At 46.9% G+C, this 19467-nt stretch overlaps 1 protein-coding gene across 1 annotated transcript in view; it reads left to right on the top strand.

The window, feature by feature from the left end:
• Nucleotides 1-19467, top strand: part of PTPRG (protein tyrosine phosphatase, receptor type G) — a 355564-nt gene that overhangs the window by 234314 nt on the left and 101783 nt on the right. The window contains exon 11 of the mRNA XM_015424628.1: nt 4496-4628. Within this exon, the coding sequence (XP_015280114.1) occupies nt 4496-4628 (133 nt within the window). The remainder of the gene's footprint in view (nt 1-4495; nt 4629-19467) is intronic.

The raw sequence follows: 19467 nt of genomic DNA, 5'->3' as shown, positions 1-19467 counted from the left end.
GAAACAGCTAGTTTGTGGCTTAACTATATAATAACAGTAACAATACAAGTAATTCAGTGCTAAGGGTTATTACAAAAAAGAGCTTTATGGAGTGGCAATTCGGAATGAGTAAATTATGAGTAATTGGTTACTGTTGCCCCTCCCCTTTCCTGCCATTTCTCTGCTCAGGATAATAAAGGTATGCTTGAAACTGGGATCACTAGGGGGGAAATGACTTGTGTGGGTGGTGGTTTGGGTGCAGGGTGGAAAAAGAATTGAGCCACCCATTCCCAGCCATTTCTTTGCTCCAGACTTCCCACAGCAAGATGTTTTTTGCTTTAAAAGAAAATGGCATCTGAGTGTTCTGTTACATACTATTGCAATGGGACGTTGACCCTCTTGGCTAACATTGACTGATATTCCTATCCCCTTTGAACTTGGCCATGTCCTTTTTTGAAGCTCAGTATAGGGGTCCACAAATTCTAACACCCCTTAGTAACTAGCCAACATTTGCAAGTAACCATGCCCATTCCTTGAGGTGCAGGTTCTTCTCTCTGACATCCTGCTGAGGTATGTTGGATACCTCTGAGGCCCAGCAAAGCTGTGGGGTCAATGCCTCCCCTCAGGTCCAAGGGTCATAGGGGTCATCCTTGTCATGTTGAGCCTCCCAGATGTTCAGAAAGCAATGAAGTGTCTCACAGATTTTGGAGTTTCTCTGAAGTCAGTCAGGACTTGCTCTTCTCATTGCTTGATATGATGCTTCCTTTGATAGTCTTGGAAATGTTTCCAGATATTTCAGTCCTGTTCTCTTCTCTGCATATCCAGACCCATCTTTTCTTTCTCTTCAAGATGGTATATGGAATTATTTAAGGTGCAATCAGCGACTACAATAAAATACCACATTTAAGACACATCAATTAAATTATATAAAATAGGGAGGGAGGATTCCTAATTTATCAGTAAAAGGAATACATGGAAGAATGATGCTGATGTTCCCCCCAGGGGCACTGTGCTGTCTCCTCAGTCCATTCTTCCAGCCATTCCCCACCCCCACCCCCTTCTCAGATCAGTTCTGGTTTTGGAGTCAAGAATGGAGAAAGATGACTGGAGCAACCAATTGCAAGGAGATTTGGCCAGTTCAGTTCCATCCTCCAGTGTGCTCTTTTTACAGTTGAAGTAAGACCCCCCCTCTCATTTTGTCTTTGAAAGGGGGAAATACATGAACTATGTTATCCACATGTAATTCCACCCTCATCTATCTTGACTGCTACCAGTTAATTCCTCCTAGTTTATAGCCTACCCTTCTTCTGTTGTGGAATCCAAGGGGATGTGTGTGGTTTTCCCCTGGAGATCTTCCATCAAGGCACTGGCCCAGGCTTGCTTAGACTTCTGCAAGTCTGTTGTATTGTGTGCCTTCCCATCCAACTGTACCCCGGGACACATCCTTGCAGCTACTTTGTCAGGTTCTGCCCTCTTCCTTTTGTCTTGCCAGTACCTATTAGAGCAAGTTTGTGCCATTTCAGTTTTGTACACTGATGTGTATGATCTATTGTTATTGTGATAAATGTTAAATACTAACAATTGTTGCAGTAGTCAAGGACAAATGGCTAACAAAGTAGAACTCTCTTAACACAAACCTGTTGTCCACGTCATCTGTGTTCGCTTTCTTTATTACTATTGTTTTCTCCTACATAGTCTCAGCTTCTTTATGGAAGTAGTTGTGTATCTTAGATGACTTCCCAGACCTAGACCTGAAGTCATCACATCCAAACAATCTCTTCTTAAAGTATTGCATACTTAACACCGGGAGGGAAATGTTGACGCAAAGCTTGATTATTCTGTGGTTTTCATTCATTTTGGTCAGATATCCCCCCCCCCTTCAAGTTAATATTTCATCTCTCTTTTCCCCCTGATTTATAATCTTAGGGTATATTTTCTCTTCCTTCCCTGCTCAGAGCGTCTCATTTAAGCACAGTTGACTTCAAGATCTGCATGGTTGGCGAATTTTTGAGACTACAAAGGTGTCTTGCTGGGCTAGCAGCGGAGTCCCTCCTTGGCTGTTTCGAAGGACTTGGCAAAGAGTACTTTACAATTAACCTTTCCTCTCTTCTTTTTTAAGTTTCACTCCTGCTTTCCATGTACTTGTGTTTTTCCCTCTCCTGCTGAAAAGGCCACTTTGTTTCTCTGCTAAGATTTGCTGCTGGCTCAAAGTATATTGATACTTCACCACAAAAGAGAGACTAGGAGAAGACGCTAAGAACAAACGTGGTGCTTTAGAGTTATGCAAGAGAATGTTGTGCCTAAAACAATATATGTGTCTGAGGGAAGCAATGTGACAGGAATCTTTTCTTCACCTGAGGTAATGTACAGACACTAATGCCTCTGGCAGTTCTCTTGTTTTCAAATACGGACAGAGACATTATGTTCATTACATCTTTTGCTTGAGAAACATAATATAACATCAAATGTAATGTGAATAGCTTTGTTCCTGGACCCTGCATAAAGGAATGTAAAATGGTTGTGCAAAACCACATCATTTACTGTCCTTCAGATGTTCAAATTATTCACAAGGCTGATGTGGTGTGGCCACTGCTGGTATTGGAGAGAAATCTCATTGGTCCCTGCAATTCTTTTCTTTGGTGTAACCCAACGAAAGGAGCATTGGGAGTTGAAACTGAGATTTAGTGGCTCAAGTCATTCTGTGCAAACTTGGCCAGGCTGCTAGCACTAAGTGTCACAGTGTGATCCTAAACAGAGAAGCAGCCATTTGGACAGAAGTTTTCTTGGAATGGTTTGTATGTTTGGGAGTTGAACGAAAACTGGTTTTTGTCTTGCCGTGGTTTGCGCTAACCAGCTCTGAGACTGATGGGCACTAGGAGAGCTTCAGGCTGTGAACACAGTTCTGCCCTCACTGAAGCCAGAGCTGCCGAATCTTCTTGAGCAGTGGACTTCTGTAAATAAAATAAGCAGTCCGTAATAAATGGATTTAAATTGGTCACAGCGCATGACATCTCTGTAGGTTTATGCTGCTTTTATGCCCCGTTTCTCTTGTTTTTATTGGCTGGACTTGTTTTGTTTGTTTGTTGTTGTTTTTTACTTGTTGGTATTGTCTTATTGTTTTTGCTGTGAGCCACTTCACCCAGGGTCTAGCAAGATGGCATACAAATTTTCTAAATAAATAAAACCAAGCCATGGGGATTGATGTCTTCAATCAGATGCCATGTAGCACAAATTACATGATGTCAGGCACACTCTCCAGATATCCAAACATGTGTCAGATGGATCATATGTACCACAGTGGGACAATAATCATGATTCTAGAATAGAAATTTGTTTAAGTTGCTGGAATAAGACCTTTCCATTAACACTGATGGATGCTAATAGACTGAAAATCTGTAGTTCGTATTAAAACCCACCTTTTAGTGGAAGAGAGGAGTTCAATGTAAGCCATGTTGGGTTCCTACTGAGGATGAAGGCAAGAGATAAATAAATATTGCATAAGTGGAGCAAATGCATGTTATTAACTAGTAGAGTCAGGAAGCTGCAGACATGTATTATGGGAAGCAACTGCAGAGTATGATCTTAGAGACTGTTTCATGAGAAAGCAAGCCAGACTGAGGGTGTTCCTCAAGCATGCCAGGCTAAAGCAAAATGAGAACCCTGGCAGAATCATGCTTCACACCCTGGTGAAATTTGACTTACAATATGGATGCAGTCCCAAAGGGTGTGTGTGAGTGGATTGCTCTTTAGCATTTAAATGTATTCAATTGTGGAATATTTTATAATTTAGCATTCTGATTGCAAACTTCTATAAGTTGGGGAAGTCAGACTGTGATACCTTCATCCTCTCCATCCATTTTTGTAGGAAACAGTGACAATATCTAGGTTTAAGGCAGGTATTGTACATTGTATATTTTGTAACTCAGGAAGACATAAGCAAGCTACATCTGCAAAGCCATCTCAGACTTCGCAATGAGAAGACGCTGCAGTGAATTGTGGTTACAGTGCGGTGTTTAAAGCCTTGGGGGAAAATGAAAACAGCCACATGAGGGAAAAAACTGAGAACATAGATAATACTAATGCACGCTGTGGTTGTGACTACTTGATGTTGGAACCAAAAGGAATATTTGATCATACCAGTTATTTTCTGTTCCAACAACCAAAGCTTTTCCTTCTTAGAACTACTTGTGTTCAGTTTCATTCCATGTTTTATGAAACACTCGCCTTTATTTTTTTAAATCTCTTCTTCACTCCTGTGAAAAGGAAGAGTATTTTAACTTGGGGCTACTGTGCAGACACACTTGGGATGCTTTAAGCATACAGCAAAAATTGTGTGAAAACAACAAAGCCGTGTTTGCTATGACACGATCCTTAGATCGGCTGCAGCTTCTTGTGGAGTGTACACTCAAATGGTCAACCCAGGTTTGCAAACCTAGTGTGTAAATAAAGTATTTGTACCAGCTCAGTTTGTTTCTGTCACTACTGATTTTGCCGTTCTTGTTTGCTCAATGTACAGCAGGGAAGAATATTTCCAGTATGGCAACCAGACCTGCTCCTGGCAAAATGGAATGGATCATTCCCCTCATCGTAGTCTCAGCCTTGACATTTGTGTGCCTCATACTTCTAATTGCTGTGCTAGTTTATTGGAGGTGAGTCTTTCCCTTTCTTTTCAATTCTTAATTGTATTACTTTAAAGATTCTCATGATGGTCAGCTTTCATTTTCTTAATGCTCATTGAGTTGTGATGACAGATGCACTAGGTGTGCCTTTGATAACTGCTGTTTCAGTTACTGGCTTTTGCATGTAGAAAATGGGAGGGATCGTAGATCAATACTATTGTGTGTATTCTGTATGTATGAGATTCCTGGCTTAATCCCAGCACCTCTGGTTAAAGTATCTCAGAGACCTTGGCTCTCCCTGAGACCTTGGGACCTACTGCTAGATAAACCATTAATCTGATTTGATGTGTGATGGTTTCATATGGAATTACTGTGAGCTGTGTAGCCAGATCTTCTTGCGCTGTGGTCAGACTGTTTCACCAAACAGCTAGATATCCTTGACTTCACTGGTGTTCCCTTCAGGAAAGATTAACTATCCAGTGTTCTTAGACTTTTAATGCTGAATTCAATATCAGCAGTGCTGTAAATGACTTGTATGATGTGCTGCGATTTGAAACCCACTTTCCTGCTTCCAAGTAAATGTAGTTAGAACTGTGGTGCAATTTTTGTGTTCTAAAATTCTGCAGCCCTAAATCGGAGTATACCACTATAACTACTAAAACAGTTAAGCATTGCCAAATTGTATAGTTTATACATACATTTGGCCACATTTTGCCACCCTGTGACAGAGGGAGAAATAGATTCCTGTATTCTTCCCCAGAGTAGATTTAAGGGGAACAAAGATGGAATGAGATTGTGTGAATCAAACTATGTCCAGGTGCACATGTGAACTGATTCTATTAAGGTTTGAGTTGGGAATGTAACATTCACAGAGATATATAATGTAACAAATGTAGAAACAATAAGCAAATCATATAGGAGCTTGTAAATGTAAAGAGCAAGATTATAATAGAATAAAGGAAGCTCAATGGTAGCTTCTTTTGAATGTTGATCCTGTCTAAGCTGCTTTTTTCCATTGGCTATGGGAAACTGACTGATACCCATTCTATGAATTGACACCTGCTCAAACAGGGATGGGGCTGCTTTCTGATAAGGTGGAATAATGCCGCCAACACAATGGCCAATTTTTTTCACATAAAGAAGGAATTTAATGGAAGTTATAAATACTAAGTTAAGTGCAATAAAACATGATCACTTAGAACTACACAATAATATAAGATACAAAGGTGACATCTGCCCAACAGTAAGATGCATCACAGAGAAAACAATAAATTGTTATAAAGGATTCATAAGGGTTCAGTAGTGCAACTATTGCACATTTAACCACTCAGACACAAACTGACACATGTGAAAAACAGGTCACAGTTACAGTTAGAGAGGGGATAGAGGGGTTTTATCATTGGGGTATGGATATTTGATTTGTTAGTGGCTGTGTTGTCCTATTGGTATTGAATGTAATTGTTATCCCACCCTTGATCATTGATTAACCTGTTGATTATTTGATGAAATTGACGAATGAATTTGGTAGCCCTATAATGATGTTTGTTAATTGATTGGGTTGTTATTTAAATTATATATTAAATGATAGGCGGTTCCAGTGTTGGGTAAATTGGCCATAGGGAGTGAGTGAGGGGGGAATAAGAGGATATAATAAAATAAGTAAATAGGCTTCAAAGGCTACTGGATTTACTAGGTGGAGATTGTAGTTGGGGATTGCATCAAATTGGTTTCAAGTTAGGATTTTTACCTAAGTTAGAGATATTGACGAACAAAGTTGCCCTGTTGTACATGCTATTATAATTGCCAACATTGTTAGACAATTTAGAATCGTAGCACCAGGAGCCGATACTGCGTTCGGCTTGGAGAGGAGGAATTAGCCTGATTAGTTGAGACCAGTGGTCTGATGGCACCGCGGAGACCGGCTGGGGAAGCTATGGTTGAGCAACATATTCCGGTGCTCTTGGGGAGGGGAAAAGTTTAGCGGTGGGTCTAGGCAGAAGGTCAAGGGAAGGGTGTTGAGAAAAAGAAGGGCTCGGCACCCTTCCAGCCTACAACCCATCCCGAAGGAGGTCTGCAGTGGGGCTAGGTTGAAGTACCCCCTTCCCTCATTGGTGTTGTGTAATGCCAGGTCCATCAACAATAAGATGACAGTCCTTCGGGACTTCGTCATGGAACAACAGGTGGACCTGGCATGCATGACTGAGACCTGGGTGCGGGACGGGGAGACAGTAGCTCTCTCCCAACTTGCCCCAACCGGGTTCTCGGTCCTACATCAATCGCAGACCAAGGGGCGGGGGGGAGGTGTGGTGATTTTTATTCGGGAGGCTTTCTCCTTCAGGGCGCTCCCCCCACTGGAGATCACGTGCATGGAGTGTGTCGGCTTCGTGCTGGGGACTGTGGAGAGTTTGGCGATCTGGCTAGTGTACCTACTGGAGACCGTATCAGGCTGGGCGCTGAAGCACCCTAGGCTTTTGGTCTTGGGTGACTTCAGCGTCCATGCCGATGATGCTTCCAGCCAGGCTGCGGACCTGGTTTCGTCTATGGCGGCACTGGGACTCTCTCAATGTGTAGCGATCCCCACACACCAGGCCGGGCACACGCTCGATTTGATCTTCATGGCAGGGATTATAGTGGACCAGATTACTGCAGTGGCAGTACCATGGTCGGACCACTTTACCCTGAAGGCTCGTCTGAATGTCCCACCCCAAACCTGTTTAGGTGGCGAGCAGATTTTAGCTCACCCGCGGAACCAAATGGATGCTGTTCGGCTTCAGATGGCTCTGCGGGATCCAATGCCCCCTGGCGGCTCATTGGATGAGCTTGTGGAGGACTGGTATGACCGACTCTCCACAGCCATCGATGAGATCGCTTCCAAGCGCCCTCTGCGCTATCGCTCTAGGCTGGCCCCTTGGTATACCCAGGGGTTGCGGCTCATGAAACGAGAGCTAAGATGGCTAGAGAGATAGTGGCGGCGTGCTTGCGATGAAGCATCAAGAACATCCTATAGGACGTTTATGAGATCCTATGAGATGGCAGTCAAGGCTGCTAAGAGGAAGTTCTATGCAGCCAGAATTGCATCTGCGAGCTCATGCCCAGCCCAATTATTTAGAACAATTCGGTCTTTCACAGCTCTGCCCCATGGCAGACAAAACAGTAGGGAATTGGATATTGGCTGTGAGGCTTTTGCGAGCTATTTTGCAGATAAAGTCTTGACACTCCGCCGTGACCTCCCTGCCACAATTGAAACAGTGAGCGAACTTGAGGCCCCTTGCGCGCCTTCGCAGGGTTTAGAATGTTTTGACCTGCTCAGTCTGGAGGAAGTTGACAGACTGCTCATATCTGTGCCCCAACCACGTGCCATCTTGATCCGTGCCCTTCCTGGCTCATTAAAGCGGGCCATGAGGGGTTTCAAGGTGCCGTAAGGGAGGTTATCAACAAGTCCTTCCTGGAGGGACGGTTCCCTGAGGCACTCAAGGAGGCGATGGTCCGTCCTCTCCTGAAAAAACCAACTTTGGACCCAGCTGGATTGGCCAACTATCGGCCGGTGTCCAATTTGCCCTATTTGGGCAAATTGATTAAGAGGGCGGTGGCGACACAGCTTCAGAGCTTTCTGGATTATGCTTCTGTCCTGGATCCATTCCAGTCCGGCTTTCACCCAGGTCATGGGACGGAGACAGTGCTGGTCGCCCTGACTGATGACCTTCGGAGGCATCTGGATCGAGACGGTGTGGCGGCACTGTTGTTGTTAGATCTGTCGGCCGTGTTTGACATGGTTGACCACCAGTTGCTGACCCACTGCCTCACCGACGTGGGGATACAGAGGCTCGCTCTTCAATGGCTTGCCTCTTTTCTCCAAGGTCGGGGACAGAGGGTGGCGATAGGGGAACAGCAATCCCGGAGGCACCCACTTCAATGTGGTGTGCCTCAGGGGGAAGTGCTTTCCCCGATGTTGTTTAACATCTACATGCGCCCCCTCGCCCAGATTGCCAGGAGGTTTGGGCTGGGTTGCCATCAATATGCTGATGACACCCAGCTCTATCTGATGTTGGGCGGCCGGTTGGGCTCCGACCCAGAAGACCTGAACCAGGCACTACAGGACGTGGCTGGGTGGCTCAGGCTAAGCCGGCTGAAACTAAACCCAGCGAAGACGAAGGACCTGTGCCTGAGTCGGAGCGGACCGGGGTTGGGGCGCCCTCTCCCGACCTTCGATGGGGCGCCGTTGGTGCCAGCGTCAGAGGTTAGGAGTTTGGGAGTGCTCCTGGACCCCTCCTTAACTATGGAGGCCCAGGTGGCAGCCACTGCCAGATCAGCATTTTATCATCTTAGGCTGATTCGGCAGTTGGTTCCCTTCCTCGGCCGCGATGACCTGGCTACAGTGATCCATGCAACAGTCACCTCAAAGTTAGACTACTGTAACGCTCTCTACATGGGGCTGCCTTTGGGGCGGATCCAGAAGCTGCAGCTAGTGCAGAATGCGGCGGCCAGGCTGATGATGGGCCTCCCCAAGTGGGAGCACATCCAGCCTGGACTGAAAGCGCTGCACTGGCTGCCAATAGCATACTGAATCCGCTGTACTTACCTTTAAAGCCCTACATGGCCAGGGTCCGACTTACCTGAGGGACCGCCTTTCCCCACATATACCCCCAAGAGCACTTCGGTCCAAGGCACAACATTGCCTGGTGATTCCAGGCCCCCAGGAGGCAAGGCTTGCCATGACTAGGGCCAGATCCTTTTCAGTGGTGGCCCCTACCTGGTGGAACGAGCTCCCGGAGGAGATCAGGGCCCTGCGGGACCTTATGCAGTCCCGCAGGGCCTGTAAGACGGAGCTCTTCCGCCAGCTTTCAAATAGGGGCCGCAACTACCACCGCTACCAATGTGGTGGACATCATCGGGATTAAGGATGGGCCGGGAAGATCCGCCACAATTTCTGTGTGACTGATACCACTGGATTTACCTGGTTGGGATAGGCTATAGGTTAACATCATCCCTGGAGAACTGTCTGTTTACCATCTGGCATGTATCCGGAGACCATCTTGTTTTTAAATTGAATACAACTGTTATTAATGTTTTTATTGTTTTTATGTGTTTTATATGGGCTTTGCCCCTTGTAAGCCACCCTGAGCCCGCTCTGCGGGGAGGGTGGGGTAAAAATCTCAATAAATAAATAAATGATCTTCGAGTGGTCATCTGTGTAGTCACACCCATGGGATTATGCACCTGCGCTGATCCGGATCGGTGGTATGCAAAGCTCACAAAGGGATTTTTGCGCCTCTCTCCCAGGCATGCACGGGAACCCCACTGCGCATGCCCAAGGAGGAGGGGCGCGGACATCCTGCCAGTTCCTTCTGACCGCTGTCATGTCAATAACCAGAGAAAAGTACTGAAGTGACAGCAGTGGGGAAGGACGGGCGGGTGGTGTGACTGGACAGATGACCACTCGAAGAGCATCAGTTACAGGTAAGCAACCTGTTTATCTTCTTCATGGTGTCTGTGTATCACACCCATGGGAGATTGAAAAGCAGTGGCTCACCTGGAGGTGGGAGCTGTTGCAAATTCAATGCTCTGCTGATGAAAGGACTAGACGACCAAGGTCCACTCTGTGGCGCTCACGAACATCAACAGCATAGTGCTTGATGAAGGTGTTCGGAGTAGACCATGTCGCAGCCCCACAGATTGCCAACAGGGAAGCACCCCTCAAGAAGGCTGTGGATGTAGCCACGGATCTTGTGGAGTGTGCTCGAACAGGCAAAGGTAATGGCCACTTAGCCAGCAGGTAGCACAGCTTAATAGTCTCGACAATCCATTTGGAGAGACATTGTGCTGAGATCTTTAGCCCTGCAGAGTGACTGGAGTAGGAGACAAATAAATGATTGTCCCTCCTACTTGAATGTGTCCTATTTAGGTAAAAAAGCAGTGCTCTCCTAGCATCTAGAGTGTGGAGGAGACGCTGTTGTCCATCCTCCAGGTTAGGGAAGAAATTAGGCAATAAGATCTCCGAGACTAGGTGAAATTCGGAGACCACTTTAGGCAGAAAGGATATGTCAGGCACCAGTCTCACACTGTCCAGTAGGAAAACAAAGAAGGGTGGATCATGACGCAGGGCCACAAGTTCGCCCACCCTCCTAGCCGAGGTGATGGCGACGAGAAAGGCAGTTTTCCATGCTGCATGCTTTAGCTCGCAAGTCGCCTTGGGCTCAAAGGGCTGCCCAATGAGATGGCGGAGCACCAGCGGTAAATCCCACAAGGGTACCAGTGAACGGATCGATGGATACAAGTGGAGGAGACCCTTCATAAATCTCTTTGAGATTGGGTAAGAAAAAATGGAAAAGCCATTGAAGCCCGGATGGTAGGCAGAAATTGCCGACAAATACACCCTGATTGAGGAGTGCGAGAGCCCCTTCTCTGCCAGCGAGAGCAGAAAGTCTAAGACCTGGTCAATCCTGACAGAAGCCGGGGGGACGTCAGAGGACTGTATGGAGGCCAAGAAGCAAGCCCACTTCCCACTGTAGGAACGTTGCATAGAATCTTTCCTGGCATTAAGTAGCACAGTGGTGATTCTGTTTGAGAATGCTAAGTGTCCATGAGATAAGCTGTTAGCTTGAGCTTGTATACTTCATGGAATAGCAGAGCTCCTCCCTCCTCCAGGAGCAGATCTGGCACCTGTGGGAGGGGATGGCGCGCCTTGGCTAGCGAGAGGAGATTGGTGAACCAAGGTTGCCTCAGCCACCAGGGGGCAATCAGGATGCACCTCGTATGGACCCTCATGAGTTTTTGGACCGTCCTCAGCAGCAGAGGCAGAGGCGGGAACATACATAGGAAGTTGTTGTCCCATGGGTACAGGAGTCTGTCTCCCAAAGCCTTGGGATCCTGAGCCACCCTGCAGCAAAACAGGTTGCACTTTGAGTTGCACCTGGTGGCGAAGACGTCGATGTGAGGCGTACCCCACCTTTGAAACATGGGACGTAGGTAGGTCCAGTTCAGCTTCCAGTCGTGACGCTGAGAGAGACCCCTGCTTAGCAGGTCCGCCTGCATATTGGCCTTGCCAGCAATGTGTGAGGCAATGGGAAAGATGTGCAGAGGCATGCACCAGGCCCAAAGGTCTAGAGCCAGGAGGCAGAGACTGCAGGAGACCGTTCCCCCCGCCTGTTGACATATTGTCAGTTAAGACAGTTATGCATTGTCATGTGAGAAGAGGCTGGAAACATTGACATGCCAGTTTGATTGCCAAAATTTCCAGAAAGTTTATGTGTTTCCTTGAGGTCACAGCATCCCACCTGTGATCTACGAAGAGGCCATTGAGGTGGGCTCCCCAGACCCACAGCGAGGCATCGGTTGTGAGAGTGAGAGTAGGAGTGAGAGGATGGAAAGAGATCCCCTCCGTCAGGTTGTCCGACTGCGTCCACCATAGAAGGGAGTCGCGTGCCTCTTGTGGTGGGGAAAGATGAACTGATTTGGACATCCGTAGGGGCTTGAAGTGCCGGATGAACCAAAGCTGGAGTGGTCGCATTCACAGCTTTGCAAAGCGAAGGACTGCGGTTGTAGCCGCCATTAGGCCCAGAAGGCATTGAATCTGGAAGGCAGAGGAGGTGTCTCGTAGTCAAACCTGTTCTGCCAGAACGGTCAGGGTTAGTGTCCTGTCCTGGGGCAGGAAAGCTGCACCCTCTTTGGAGTCAAGTATCGCCCCTATGAACTGCACTCTTTGAGAAGGGGCTAGGCATGACTTTTTGTGGTTGACTTTGAGGCCAAGACAACGAAGGAGATTAAGGGCCTGGGATATATGACGAATGGGAAGGTCTCTGGAAGGGGTGACCAGAAGCCAGTCATCCAGATACGGAAACACTGTCAGGCCGCAGGAGCAAAGATGTGCCGCAACGACCACCATCGATTTGGTAAAGACCTGCGGGGCCATGCTGAGGCCAAACGGTAGACTCCTTTATTGGTAGTGGCTGCCTCCTATTGCGAATTGGAGGTATTTGCGATGGGCGGGGTTGATAGTTAAATGGAAATAGGCATCCTTGAGGTCGAGGGTGGCCATCCAGCATCCCTGGGACAGGAGAGGCAGAATGACTAGTAGGGTATGTCATTTTGAATTTCCGGTATTGTATATAGGCGTTGAGGCCGTGAAGGTCTAAGATCGGCCTCTGTCCATCGTCCCTTTTGGGAACCACGAAGTACCAGGAATAAAAACCGAGTCCCTGGTGATCTAGAGGTGGGAGTTCCATGAATCCGATGGAATAGCCCTCAGCTAAGATGGAAAGGACCCATTGGTCCGACGTAATGGTGGCCCAGGCCTGCAAATAGGGATGGAGGTGGGTAGGGTCGGAAGAGGTAGACAGGCGGAGGTCAAAGGCCATGCTTGCCGGGTTTGGGTTGTTTCGGTCTGACAAGTTGCTGTCCAGTTGTTGTTTCGGTCTGACAAGTTGCTTTGTCTGGTCTGGTACTGCTGTCTGTTTTGCAGACGGGGACTGACGTGGTCTGTAGTCCTCATCCGGTGACGGCTTAGCGTATTGACGTCTGGAGCCGTAACGAGACCAAGAGCAAGGACGAAAGGGCTTAGAGGGGGCAGAGACCCCCCCAGCAACCTCGAGGCTCTGTCATCTTGGTGCTTGGGGGGGGTCAACAGTGGGAGGGCTTCTAATGTCCTGGGCCCACTGGTGGACCTCCTGATGGCACTGGTATTTCTGGCCACTGTGAGATACAGAGTGTTGGACTGGATGGGCCTTTGGCCTGATCCAACATTGGCATCTCTTATGTTCTTATGTTCACATGCAGCCAGCTAGGTAATGTTGGGTCAGTCACAGTTCTCTCAGAGCTCTCTCAGCCCCACCTACCTTACAGAGTGTCTATTGTAGGGAGAGGAAGGGAAGGAGATTGTAAGCCGCTCTGAGACTCTGAGTGAAGGGCCTACGTAGGGCAACTGCGGACAACGTTGTTTTGGAAAACGTGTCCAAAGTATGTTTGGATGAATTGATGATTTGTTTAGAGAGCAGCAAGCCTTCCTTTTGCAGCTTCCTGGCCTCCTGACGTTTGTCCTCAGGTACAGAGGACAGAAGGTCGGTAAAGCGCTCTCAGAGTGAGTACTGGTAACGGCCCACGCATGCAACATAATTAGATGTCTTAATACCGAGGGCTCCCGCCGAGTAAAAACAACAACCAATGGAATCTAACTTCTTGCTCTCCTTATCAGAAGGGGTAGCAAGGGTATGTTTACTCTCTGAGGCAGACAACATGACCATGGAGTTGGGCTTGGGGTGGATATGGAGGATTTCAGCCTCCATCTCTTGGACCCGATACATTTTTTTTTTATAATTTACATGTGATTTCTATACCGCTCATGACCCCTAGTGGGTCTCAGAGCGGTTTACAAGTAGACTACATCAGTAGTCGAATCCTACCTAGGGCGACAGTTTGTGCGGGGAGGGGTTGCCTAACAGCACCCAGACGGCGGGTTTCTCTCCTTCTTGGCGGCTCAGGCGCAGTCTCGGTGCTCTGGCAAGCGGCGACCATCGGCGGGCTTCAGGTGGATCCTCCGTTGGTGCGCACTGCTTCAGGACTGCGGAGTTTCTCCAGCTACTCGTCCCGTCGGGCTTCAGCCGTGCCGCGTCGCTCTGCAGTTGCGTCATTCGGCTCCGCCTCACTCAGATGTCGTCGTTGCTTCCACGGTCCGCCGGATGCCGCCATTGTTCTTCCTCGCCACCGCTTCTCTCTTGCTGCCGTCGCCATCAACCCTCCTGACACGGAACCAGGAGGAGGGTGACCCCCCCATTTCTCTACTTGTAGTTACTTTTGAGCCGCTGGGTTGGTGGGAGCTGGGACTGGGGCCGGTAGCTCACTCCGGCCGCGGTGGGGATTCGAACAGCCATTGTGGCTGTTCGCTATTGATTTTACTGGCAGGCATTTAACTGCCTGCGCCACCGCTCCATATGATCCAGATGTCTGGACAACATTGGAGCAGAGGAAAGCTTGTCCCATGGGGCCTTAGCCACCTGTAAGAGGACGGTCGACATCGGGAGAGCGATCGATGTGGAGGTATCGATCTGCACGACATCGAAGACAGCGTCCGACACCGAGGGTTGGGGTTGGACAATCGATAGACCAATGGAATGTGCCATCCTCTTGATCAAATCGCCATATGAAGAAAGATCCTCTGAAGGAGAGATCGGCAGATTGTCCGACTCCATAGGTCTTGTTGAAGAATCATCAGGCGATTCAGGGCATTTTGAATCGTCGGTGCCGGTATCGGAGACGAAGGATCTGGAAGGCGATACCAATGCTGCAGGAGTATCCGGTATCAGAGCGACTTTTGGTGGTAAAGCAGGGGTGGAATGGAGAGGAGAGTTTGGGTGACAAGGTTTGTCTAGGGCTTTGGATTGTGACGTGGAAGGCTTAGACTTACTGTGGGGAGAGCATAAACGACGTGATCCACGATCCCAGTCCAACTGTGGCCTAGGCATCAGCCATGGCATCGATGCCGACATCGGATACGATGTGAACCAACAAGGCATGTGCCCCCTACGGTCCCACGATACAGGTGGGTAAAAGTAGGTCGGGAAGTGCGGTCTCAATTCCCGTATAGGCGAGTACAAGAGCATGGGCCTGGAATGACGGTACTCTGGGCGCTCCTCAGGTCGATATCGATACTCCTCGCATCTGAGTGACCGGGATCGATGGTGTTGAGAGCCCGGTGCCGACCGATCACTTTCCCAGGAAATCATCGACTGGGAATGATCTCTACGGGGCCGACGCGGGACCATTTCCTTGACTTCAAACGGCAATGCCGAAATTGGTCCGGAGTTGACAGACGCCTCCGATACCAGGGGGTTCAGGTGCCGGAAGGGTGAGTCCAATAACTCAATCGTAGGCAGCTCTAGTACCGGAGTATCAATGACATCGGGTTGCGCCCACTGAAGAGGGGGTAATGCAGAGCCCGCTTGCACTTTCTTGCCGCTTACGCACAGTGCCAGTGAGAGAAGACTTAGCTTTCTTGTGGTTCTCATTTTCTTCTTTCTGGCCGGCGTAGAGGTGGAAGAGGCCTTGTTCGACGCCAAGTGCTTAGAAGACTGTCCCCCATCTGATGCCGACTTTGTATGGTGTGGGGGATTCGGTGCCGAGGTACCTCCCAATGTCGACATGGTTGTTATTGGTTGGGAGATCAAAGGAGTCTCGGCCGACATATGTCCCACAGGCACGGGGGTCAATGCCGATTCCCAAAGCGCTACTCGAAGCCTTGTGGCCCTATTCTTGCGAGTCTGGTTCGAGAACTTCGCACAAGGGCGGCAAGCGTCTGGGCGATTAGTCTCCCCGAGGCAAATAATGCAGAGTGTGTGGCTGTCACGAGGGGCAAGTTTGCTGCCACAGCCAATGCACAGTTTGAAACAGCCCCCTCTTTTGGCCATAAAAGAGTAAAATGGTCCAAAAGAAAAAAAGTCCTTCAATGAGGTGAAATTTTACCTCAGAGAGAGGGAGGGGGAAAGGCGGGAAGCCGCCTGAGGCAGCGGCAACCCTCAACAAAAAGTTCTTTTTAAAATATTTCTAAAGAACAAAATAAAATAAATGCTGTAAGCGAAAAAAGTACGATTTCAATAATCCCTCGTGAGAGGAAAAAACGCTTCTTCACCGACTGGCAGAAAATGAGCTGTTAACAGCACGGCAGTCAGAAGAGAACTGGCGGGATGTCCGTGCCCCTCCTCCTTTGGCATGCGCAGTGGGGTTCCCGTGCATGCCTGAGAGAGAGGCGTGAAAATCCCTTCGTGAGCTTTGCATACCACCGATCCGGATCAGCACAGGTGCATAATCCCATGGGTGTGATGCACAGAGATCACAAAGAAGATCATGCACATCAATACAGGGGATGTGTGAAAATCCCCTGCACAGAATTTTTAAAAGTCCATGGAAGAATTCATACTTGCTTTGGTTTTGGGTAAAAGTCAACAAACTGTTATAAGCAGCAGTATTTCTGACTGCATTTTACATGGTATCTTTTCAGTATATGCTCCCTAAGAAAAAAATGCACAGTTTCCCATGGTGTTGTTCCCCCCCCCCCCCAAGCACAGAAGATCTAATTTAAAAGTTAGGAAATTGGTATTGAACCAGGACATCAGAAATAAATCTGTAACATGCAGTGTAATAGGCAACATATGGAATCATTTTGTAAATGAGACCATTAAAGCAAATAATATGAAAATGAGTTTGAGATAGGCTTCTTCTTTTCTTTCAAGAAAGGAAATGTGATATCAAATTGTATAGCACAAAAACCATTCTTATGTTTTCTCAGTAGTTACGAAAATCTGTCCCTCTGGGGGACAGGCTTGTTAGGCCAAGTGGTCTTTTCCTGATCAGCTTTTCTTGCTTGCTTTCTTATGTAAGGAAAAGCAATAGGAAGATCAAAACGCAAAACAGAAAATACAGGAGACATGGATCACCCTTTGGCAAGGCATTGTGAAGGGGAAATGACTTTATTTTCTTCCATTTTACATTATTGAGCATGTGAGAGACTGGATGATTTGCGAACAGAGGTGACATAAATAGAGCACTGGAACCTTCTGGTTGTCCGGATTATATCGACGACTTAGCAACATGCAGATCCAAATAATATTTTGGACATTTTCATTAAATGCCTTTGACTATCACTTTCTATTTAGAGGCAAAAGATGATCCATGGTGTGTTTACTTGCATGGTGTGGTATGATATGGTATAGGAGGCTGGTGCCAAAGAATCTGATATCCACCCCTGTGACAGCCTACCTGCCCAGAGCTCCATCACACAGAGAAGAAGGTGGTACTGACTTTATTGTACTAGAGCAAGAGCCTTGAACTGTATTTGTACCTGGTTCTGGCTTTTTCATTATTCTCTGGGTGGTTTCTGAGTGTTTCCCAGTCCCATTCTTCCTCAGTGATAGGCGAGGCAGTGTGATACAGCCACCCTGCCAAGCCTTCCCCTACCAACCCAATGCAGTCAGTGGTAGGTATTCCAGTATTGCACGTCTCACAAGCTCTAAGGAAACAGGAGCAAGATGACATGAAGATCTCTGACTGTTGGCTACTCACCATTGCCTTATCTTAGGGAAGCTGAGTGAATTGAGTAATTGATTTCTAAGTAAAGGGTTTATTTCCTTTTCTGTGTTATCACTTTGGCCAGTCGGATAATAGAAGCTTATGAGATTTGTAATACAAAATAACCATAATCCTAGTATATTCACAGGTTATTGATAGAGATGACGTATATTTGGAAAAATTACATGTTCTTTCCTTACTGTTGAGATGTTTCAGAACCTGTAAAATATATGCCAGTGGGGTTCTGGGTCCAGCAGTGCTATGGAGTTATGTATGGCTCTTTATATTGGATACTGCTTGTTGAAGAGCCATTGCAACAGATTGCAGGCAGAGGAGGTAAAAGGAAGAGGCCTGGTAGGAGACATGGGGATAGCAAAATTGATATGTTTCTTTGTGTGGGGTAGTTGGAGTAATGCAGATCAGCCATTCTTGAGGTTGGGGTACAGGTTTTTCATGATCCCCAGAGTTTCCTTATTCCTTTAGAATGACAACTGCGCCAGTTGAATAGTGACCTAATAGTCCTTGAAAATACAAGTCTCTCTTCAGATTGATGTGGTCACCTTTCGTGCAGAGAAGAGTTTCCATAAGTTGTCATTTATGCATGGTGGCAAAACTATTTGTTATGTGTATTAATTTTGGTTGTAAGTAGAACTGTATAAGAAGACAGTAGTCTCAAGTGTGATTTGTACAGCATGACAGATTATTCTGGGTGTTTTGTTTGTATAGCTTCCAGGTGGTGGCTGGAGATCTCCTGCTATTACAACTGATCTCCAGTCAATAGAGATCAGTTCACCTGGAGAAAATGACGGTTTCAGAAGATGGACTCTATGGCATTATTCCCCATTGAAGTCCCTCCTGATTGTGGGGAATTTAGGGAACGATAGCCTTTAAACATATTGGTATGTCGACACACCACACACAGCCCTTTTGATGGGCATTTTAAATGTTCTGATTTTTGCCCTTTGTAATTTCAACTGCCATATCTTCACAACTGTGAGATCTACATCATTAAAATGTCTTTTAAAATTGAACTTAATACTGGGATTCTTAGAACGCAAGAGAGTTGATGGGCTGTGCAAAAATTCCTCAAGGTTCAGCCAACCTACAGTGACTCTAAGCAGTCATCACCCATAGCAAAGATGGCAAAGTCTGTCAGTACCATATATATTCTCTGATTCACACAGTCTTAGCTGTAAAAATTGTAATGTGCTCTGTGCAAGACTGTCCTTAAAGATAACTTGTAAGTAATACAAAATGTGGCTGCCAATGAATTACCTAGGATTAGCCATTATGAACACATTGCAGCTTTCTTAAAGTAATTTCATTGGTTGCCTGATTGTTTCCAGGCTCAATTTACACTGCTGGTTCTTACTTTCAAAGCCCTTGATGACCTGGGATATACATACCTGAAGGACCATCTCTCCTTGCATGAACCTATGCACCAACTATGCTCCTCAAACTAGCTCCTGCTTGCTGTTCCACCTTTTGGAAATATGTGATCCACTTGAGTTTTTTTGGTTGTGTCCTCAATCTTTTAGAATGATTTGCCTGAAGAAGCCAGCCAGGCCACCCACCCTGATAATTTTTAGAAAAGTTGTAGAGTGAGTCTGTTTAAGAGAGCATTTCACAGATGTCCGTAGTTGGAACACTGATATCATTCTGTGTCAGTGTTGATTTTTGCTTCAAATGTTTATTGTAATTATTTTAATTGTATTTTTATTTTTTTGGTTGTATTTTTATTGCTGCTGTTAGCATCTTGCTGTAAGAAGCCTTGGACACATTCAGGGGAAAGCCAGCGTAGAAATATTCTAAATCA

Source organism: Gekko japonicus, unplaced genomic scaffold (assembly GCF_001447785.1).
Source record: "Gekko japonicus isolate JY-2015 unplaced genomic scaffold, Gekko_japonicus_V1.1 scaffold470, whole genome shotgun sequence".
Classification (NCBI taxonomy): domain Eukaryota; kingdom Metazoa; phylum Chordata; class Lepidosauria; order Squamata; family Gekkonidae; genus Gekko; species Gekko japonicus.
This window is presented reverse-complemented; position numbering and strand designations above follow the sequence as displayed.